General features: G+C 54.3%; 2 protein-coding genes and 1 non-coding gene across 4 annotated transcripts in view; 2 read left to right on the forward strand and 1 right to left on the reverse strand.

The window, feature by feature from the left end:
• The window catches only part of PTSG_10948 (RNA binding domain-containing protein), a gene marked incomplete at its 5' end in the record, with an annotated part of 1,792 nt that extends 667 nt beyond the window's left edge, over window positions 1–1,125 (forward strand). Inside the window, one exon of the mRNA XM_004987818.1 lies at window positions 190–1,125. Within this exon, the coding sequence (XP_004987875.1) occupies window positions 190–966 (777 nt within the window). The 3' untranslated portion in view covers window positions 967–1,125. The remainder of the gene's footprint in view (window positions 1–189) is intronic.
• Window positions 1,126–1,213: 88 nt separating this feature from the next.
• PTSG_20165 lies at window positions 1,214–1,286 on the reverse strand. The gene has a single exon. It is a non-coding gene; the product is annotated as a tRNA-Ala (tRNA).
• A 114-nt stretch (window positions 1,287–1,400) lies between these two features.
• Window positions 1,401–8,061, forward strand: part of PTSG_13127 — a gene marked incomplete at both ends in the record, with an annotated part of 16,444 nt that continues 9,783 nt past the window's right edge. The window contains 9 exons of one of the 2 annotated variants that reach the window (XM_004987820.1): window positions 1,401–2,701; window positions 2,941–3,024; window positions 3,504–3,587; window positions 3,957–4,040; window positions 4,430–4,513; window positions 4,815–4,925; window positions 5,246–5,345; window positions 5,985–7,069; window positions 7,241–7,853. In XM_004987820.1, coding sequence (XP_004987877.1) covers window positions 1,557–2,701; window positions 2,941–3,024; window positions 3,504–3,587; window positions 3,957–4,040; window positions 4,430–4,513; window positions 4,815–4,925; window positions 5,246–5,345; window positions 5,985–7,069; window positions 7,241–7,853 — 3,390 coding nt within the window. The remainder of the gene's footprint in view (window positions 2,702–2,940; window positions 3,025–3,503; window positions 3,588–3,956; window positions 4,041–4,429; window positions 4,514–4,814; window positions 4,926–5,245; window positions 5,346–5,984; window positions 7,070–7,240; window positions 7,854–8,061) is intronic. The other variant, XM_004987819.1, reaches the window with a different exon arrangement.

An 8,061-nucleotide genomic window follows, 5' to 3' on the forward strand; every position in this document is an offset into this window, starting at 1 on the left:
TGTGTGTGTGTGTGTGTGTGTGTGTGTGTGTGTGTGTGTGTGTGAGCGCTGTTTTGGGACCTCTGTTGCGTCAGCCCGCCTACGTTGCTTCCCGAACTCCATCCTGTGTTCCCCACCCCAACACACACACACACACCTAACCCCCCCCCCCCGCGCCTAACCCCATCCACCCCACTCAACATACCGCAGTTGGCAGGGCGCACGCTTCGTGTCGACCACGTGCGGGACTACGAGGCGCCGGAGATCCGAGAGATGAAGCGCATGCAGCGAAAGGGGAAACTGCACGAACACATTGAGAAGCAACAGGAGGAAGTGGGTGACAGCGACGGCCCGCCGACGGCGCCCGTGCGCGAGGCCCTGCTCAAGGAGCTGCGCGGTGAAGGCATGGTCACGGGCACGGGAGAGGTCCAGGAACGACAGCAGCAACAGGAGGGTGCAGATGACACGCAAGACGACGAGTACGACTTGGAGGCAGCGTTGAAGAGACAGCGTAAGAAGGCAAAGAAGCAAGCGAAGAAGGAGAAAAAGAAGGAAAAGAAGGAAAAGAAGAAGAGGAAAAAGGAGAAGAAGGAGAAGCACAGGAGGAGCAAGGATGAACCTGGACACGTCGGCAGCAATGACGGCAGCGACAGCGACAACCACAGCCAAGACAGCAAACAGCAAAGAGCAACAGCACAGGACTCCGTACCAGCATCAACAAGGCGACATGACAGCCCAGACGCCCACAGTCCCCGTGGAGGTGACGATGAACACCGCCATCGCCAGGACAGAGGCGCAGTGCGTTATGAGGGCCGCCACCGAGACAGGCGCGTCTCTTCCTCACGCGGCCGACGCAGCCGCAGCCGTGACAGGAGCAGAGGTCACGATGACGGGCACCGTGACCGGGAACGAGAGCGGGATCGCCGCCATGATCGCCGCGACTACAGGCGGAGGAGCAGGAGCAGGAGCCCCGTGCGAAGGCGTTGATGAAGGGGAAGGGCGTGTGTTGTGTGTGTGTGTGTGTGTGTGTATGTGTGTATGTGTGTGTGTGCGTATGTGTGTGTGTGTGCGTGTGTGTATTGCGTGGTGCATTTGTGGTAGTTGTGTGTTTGTGGACGTTGCACAGTAAACCTTCACGTCAAAAAGAAAACCACCATGTCATTTGGCGCAACACCGCAGCGACAAGCGTGAGTGTTGCCCGACGTGAACGGAGTGGACAGAAAAAAATTCACCGTGGAGCTGCCGGGTATCGATCCCGGTACCTCTCGCATGCTAAGCGAGCGCTCTACCACTTGAGCTACAGCCCCTTTTTGGTGCCGGAGGCAGAAATTGTACACAAGAACTATGTTTTGGCCTGAGGTGGAGTATTTGTTCATATTTTCAATGAAAATTCGCAAGCCCACATTTATTTTGCTTTGCGCCACACCCCACAACAACCAGACGACGAGAAGACAGACATCGAGATCGACGTGCTGTCCTGAGGTCCTGCTAGCCTGCTGTCCTGCGGAGGAGGGAGTCACCCTCACCAGAAGACCAGAGTCACCTCCCCTCCCAGCCTTCCCTCTTTCCCTGCCAGGATGAGCTCACCAAAGCCGGTACGGAAGAAGGCATCCCAACGCAGCCGTCGCAAGAAGGTGTTCATTTCGCTGCGGTTTGGAGAGGCCGGGCATGCAGGCAAGCTGCTCAAGCGTGAGCTGGAGCAGGTGCACGGCTTGGACGTGTTCCTGTGTGACGTCAAGCCTGGTGGCAATATGGAAGAAGAGATCATCACGGCTCTCGCGGCCTGTGACTTGGCTGTCATCATGGGCACCAAAACTTACGGGAAGAAGACGCCGTCCACCTTCAGCACTTATGAGGAGCTGCGCTTCATCACGGCAAGGCAGAAGCCGTTCTTCTTCATCAAGATGTGTGACGACTTTGAGGAGGAGTTCGCCCAGTTCCACCTTCCCGATTCCATCTCCTACTTTCCATGGATCCCTGCTTCAAGCGATCCAGAATCCATGTCCCTACCACATGATCTCGCCCCAGCCATTGCAGACAAGCTCAACCACATCAGCACTTCGAACGGCGACGGCAAGGGCGGCAAAGGTCACTCCTCCGTCATCACACGGCAGCTACCAACCACGCTGGACGCTGACCTGACACAGTGGCTGCAGCGCTACAACATGCTGTCCTCCATGGGGCTGGTGCTTGAGAAGCATAACATCACAGGTCTCCACAAGCTGGAACAGGCAACAGAGGCCATGCGGAATCCGAGAACGCGTGCACTTGCAAAACGGCGACAACAACAGCAAAAGCGAGGGCAGCAGGGCAGCGAACCCAAGCCAACAGAGGGCGTGCGACAGCTGCATGAGGGAATGCTGATGCGAGAAAGGAAGTTGAAGCCAGCAGAGATTGCCAGGTTCCGGCGAGCATGCAAGGCGAGGACGTGGCGCAAGAACGAAATGGGAAATGAGGATAATACGAAGGTGGATGGCACAGAAGAGGTGCGTGACAACGAAGATGAAAGGCAGGCAGATGAGAAGGTGAAAGTTGAGGCGAGCGACGAAGGAGAACAGGGGATGATTCAACAGCAACAGCAATGGAGTGACACGCCACCGCCTGTGCGGGAGGGTGTCGCAGATGAAGCGCTGTTCAGGGAGTATCTGGAGAAGGTCGAAGATGAATTGCTCAAAGCAAAGATCCTCATCATTTGGAACAACACGTGTGGCGACCAGGTCAAGTGAGTACGGAGCGGATGACAAGAAATGAACATGAATGGGCTCATGCTGAGTTTCGGCCTTAAGTTTCATGTAGTCATTTTGAACAGGCTACAGTAGCTAATTCATGCGATGTGCATACTCACACACCCAAACAAACACGCACACCCATACACGATAACCACATCACACGCACGCACGCACACGCACACACACACCCACACTACAAACCACAATGAACCTGTTCTACAACACCATGCAGCCTGGTAGGCAACCATGTTGGACCTGAAGGCGGGAAGGCAATTGCGGAGGCATTGAAGGTCAACACGACGCTGACGGAGCTCTAGTGAGTTGTTTCGTTGCGGCCCTGAGTATGAATGTGTGTGATTTTGTGTGAATATGCGTTTGTGTGGCAGAGGCACATCGTGCTGCTGATGTGGTGTGAGTGGTTGGTTTTCTGATGGTTGGTATGGATGAGGCAGTGACGTGCTGCTTTGATAGACGTGAAAGGATACCAGTTTATATCACGCGCGTGCATATACGTTGTGATGGGTCTGCGGTCATCGCACAGTGGTGGCTGTGTGTGATGAGGTCCTGAGATTGAGTTTGGTTGATGTTGTCACACTATGAGGGTTGTGCTTTGTGGGTGTGTGTTGTGTGTGTAAGTGTTGGATGTGACGTAGTTGTTCGTTTTGAACACGCATGTTGAGGGTAGGGATTTGCCGCTCGATGCTCAGGTAGTGGATTGTCTGATGCCATGTGTCATGCACTCAAGATTGCACACACCCACACTACAAACCACAACAATACCACAACCACATGCAGCCTGGCGTGGAGCGGTCTTGGACCTGAAGGTGGGAAGGCAATTGCGGAGGCACTGAAGGTGAACACGACGCTGATGGAGCTCTAGTGAGTTGTTTCATTGCGGGCCTGAGTATGAATGTATGTGATTTTGTGTGAATGTGCGTTCGTGTTGCAGAGGCACATTGTGCTGTGTCGTGTTGAAAGGAGGTGTGCTGCTACATTTCCTGCATGTGCGTACGTGTGTGATGATTTTGGATAGTTGTGGTGTGTGGTGTCTGTATGCGTGTGACGGCATTCGTTCTGTCACGTCAGGCGTGGTTGCTGGCTTGTATGGTAGCTACTGTGTTGCGGGCTCGTGTGCTGTGTACTATGCATGCTGGTTTGGATATGATTGCGGTGCAACGTTCTTGAACTTTATGCGATGCGTGGACTAACGGCGTACCACATGCGCTACAACCATCACAACACACGCAGCCTGGGGAATGACGACGTTGGAACTGAAAGCGCCGTGGCCTTTGCGGAGGCACTGAACGTGAACACAACGCTCGTGTTACTGGGGTATGTAATTTGTTGGTATTGTTGGCTGACTGTGTTTTATCGTCTTAGCTTGCGCGCAGGATTGCGGTGGCTTGCCAACGCCTGGTGCGATGGTATGCGTGTCTGTGCTGTGGCCTCGCGTTTTTGATGTGATATGGCACTGAAAATTGTGTGGTGGGAACATTGAAGTGTGTGATGTTTGCGCGTGTTCCATGTTGCTGTCCTGCACTGCATTACTTTTGTCTTTGGCGATGGGATGCATTGTGTTTTGGGTGTGACATGACTGTGTTTGTCGTTTTCGTGGGGACATGAATATCTGCGTTGCACGTTGCGTGAAAAGGGTGATGTGCTGTTGCCATATCTGTTACAGACTTACGTTGTGTCACACAATTCTCGTCGATGCTACGAAGCTTGTGGGAGACAAATGTTGGCTCCGAAGGCAGGAAGGCGATCGCGGAGGCATTGAAGGTCAACACGACGCTGACAACGCTCTAGTGAGTGTGGGTGCTTGTGTGCACCGAGGCATTGTTGGTGACTGAGACATGTTACGTTGAGGCGCTTTCTGCGCGTGTCATAAGGACAGTTGTGGTGTGGGAGGAGAGGGGGCGGTGGTACTTCTGTGTTGTATCAGGATCAGGCGTGGCTGCTAGTTGCGGTTATTTGACAGGGGTATGAAGGCTGCGGGGAGGGCAGTGGGCGAGGATGCTTGTGTGTTTGTGTTTGTGCGGTTATGATGCGATTGACTGCGGGTCACTTGCACCACAATTACGACAACTCCACAACCACACCACGCAGCCTGGCCTACGCTGAGAGCGCCGTGGCCTTTGCGGAGGCACTGACAGTCAATACAACGCTTCAAGTTCTGGGGTTGGTATTGGCTTGGGTGTGTATGACGGGTGGCTTAGTGTATGATAAGCTTCGCGGCATCTTTTCTTTCTCCTTTTTTCTTGTACTCGGCTGTTTGTATTGCAATGATGGAGCTGCGAGAGTGCTCGTGTCGGTTTGAGTGCTATTTGAAACGTGGAGAGACAAACGAAGTGTCTAGATGTGATGAATTGTGCTCATTATTGCAGTATGTTCTCTCAGCTTCCTCGACTGAACCACTGCCCTTCCTTGTGTGTGTGTGTGTGTGTGTGTGTGTGTGTGTGTGTGTGTGTGTGTGTGTGTGTGTGTGTGTGTGTACGTACTATAGATCACGGTATCCCCACCGATGATATTCGGCATAGTCACCCAGGCTTGACTATTTTGTACCCCACTTTAAACAGTGCGACATCTTCTCATGCCAGGTCCTGCAGTAAAGCGGATGTACCAATGCTAATCCGTTTGGTGTCTCAAAGTCTACTATCTTCGCGCACAGATCTAAAAAAGACCATCAGGAGTGTCTTTTGTGTGTTGTAGGAATATACCGCTCTGTTGGGACCTTAGCTGTCGTCTGCAAACTCAGATAGGATTTGTCTGATCGTGTGTGTGTGTGTGTGTGTGTGTGTGTGTGTGTGTGTGTGTGTGTGTGTGTGTGTGTGTGTGTGTACCTAATGTACCATGTCTTGCTTCTTGGGTTTACCCTTACATGCGTAATGGCAACTCAGCTCGCCAATGCTGCGACGACGCAAGGTTATGTACTGTATGTGGTGGCTGCAGTGTCCAATGAGTGTGTGGAATGGCAAAGTGCATGGGTATTCGATTTGGGTGATATTGTGCTGGACTGCAGGTGTCAGTGCTCTGCCAAAGAGGTGTTTGCTGTGAGCTGTATGTGTGGTTGTGTCTCCGCATCGGGGCTGTAGTTGACGAAGCTGTTCTTATGACGCCTTTGCGCGTGTGGGTGCTCTATGCATCCTGAGGGGCGTGTGCACGCGTTGACGAGCACGTTCTAGGGTTGTTGTCGTCGATAGCACTTGCTCCTAAGACTCCAGACCATCCCTGTTCTCACCTTGGTCCTCTCTTCTTACTCCCACTCTCTCACTGTAGTTGTGGTTCGAATTTAGTTTTACCGAGTGGGTGCCGGACAAGCTTATGGCTCGCATCAAGTCTGCGCTTGAGCGAAACCGGAAGCTTGCCTCCCGCACGCAAGAATTGAAAGCCCTCCTCGAACACGGCTCTGTTCCGCTCTCAACAGCCAAGGTGTTTGTATGCGGGCACTATGGCATCGGCAAAACCACCCTCATCAACACGCTGCAGTCGTCTCCACATGTCATTAACACCATGGTGCGCCGTCGTCGCAAAACGTACGACGAGCCCGACCGCCCAGATCAACGTACTCCCGGCGTTGAGATGCACAACTTCGCACTCAAGAGAGGCGGGTCATCTGGCAGCGTCTCCCTCACACCATCGCCAGCTGGCGCAGCAGGAGGGACCGAAGACTCATCCGGTCACGAGACAACGCTCCCGTCGTGCAAGCTGCGGGTGTATGATTTCGCTGGGCAGACGGAGTACCACGTGGTGCACGAGCTGCTGTTTGCGGACCACAACGCCGTCTTCGTCGTGTGCGTGGACTTGTCCAAGGACATGGCCAACGTGGAGGAGGCTGTGCTGTACTGGCTTCGCTTCATCAAGACGCGGCTGCACCAAGCTGTGCACCGTTCACCGCATCCACCGCACGTGTTCATTGTTGGCACCAAGGCAGACAAACCACTCGAGCACAACACGCTGGTGGAGACGACAGCAGAAGCTATACCACATGCTTCTGGCGTCTCTTTGCCGCCAATGCAGTTTCCGAGTGGCGACGCGCTGTTGCAGAGCCGCCAGCTGCAGGAGTGGTTTGGTGACACGATGCGCATCCATCCACACGTGATTCCTCTCAATTGCCACGAGTTGGGCGGTGCCTGCATGCATCACTTGCGCGATTTGCTTCACGCTGCGTGGCTGGAGGTCGTGCAGCAAGACATTCAAGTGCCCAAAGTGGTGGAATTGATCGGCGAGGGGCTTGCATTGTGCAGAAAGGAAGATGAAGGCCCATGGGCATTGCACCGGCTGTTTTCGTTCCTCCTCGAGCACGTGGGGGAGTTGGCGCGCATTCCCGGCTTGAACGAGGACATCTTCTGCAAGGCGCTCAGGTGTGTGTGTGTATGTGTGTGAGTGTATGTGTGGTATGTGTTGTGGGTGTGCTTGTGGGTGTGGGTGTGGGTGTGAGTGTGTGAGTGTGTGTGAGTGTGGTCGCTGTGCGAACACCTACTACGACCAATGCTCACCACTATCCCCCATACCCACACCGCCTCCTCATTCAGCTACCTACACGTGCGTGGAGATGTTCTGTGGTTCCAGTCCATTCCATCGCTTGCCGACCAGATCTTCGTCTCCCCTTCCTGGCTGCTGAGCAAAGTGGTTGGCCCAGCGCTGGCACCGGACCACTTCCCCGTCCACTTGCGGGCAACGGAAGGGCGTGTGGTGTTCTCGGAGATGCAGCGCGTGTTTGGGCGGGTGTTGGATCCAGACCTCGTGGTGGACGTGCTGAGCAGCATGCTGCTGTGTTACGAAGAGGACGCCGCCATGCACGGAAGTGATGGTGACGGTGATGAGCGCGTTTTCATGCTGCTGTCGCGGCTGGAGTGGCGCCCAGAGCGTCTGTGGGGAGAAGATGGGTCTGTTGAAGTGTTTGCTGGCCGCCGCCTGCAGATTGCGCAACACCACGGGATGATTTTCCCCCCTGGCGTGTTCCCGCGTGTACAGTCGCGCATTGTGCAGTGTTTGGATTACACCACAAGCCTGTGGCAGACGGGGTTCTTTGGCCTGCTGGCCTCTGCTGAGTGCTTGGGCCGCATTGTGAGCGACACGTGCATTGATCTGTGGGTCCGCTGCCCAGCGGCACAGAAGGAGCACGCTTGGCTGGCCCTGGACATGGTGAGCTGTGGCGGTTGCTGTGTATGTGTGTGGTGGTGGTGGGTGTGGGTGTGCGTGAATTTGCTGCACTGCTCTGCTTTTGTCGTGTTCAAGTTCTCACGTTCATCTACACACACACACACACACACACACACACACCACACACACACACACACACACACACACACACACACACACACACACACACACACACACACACACACACACA

Source organism: Salpingoeca rosetta, assembly GCF_000188695.1.
Source record: "Salpingoeca rosetta unplaced genomic scaffold supercont1.40, whole genome shotgun sequence".
NCBI classification, from domain to species: Eukaryota; class Choanoflagellata; order Craspedida; family Salpingoecidae; genus Salpingoeca; species Salpingoeca rosetta.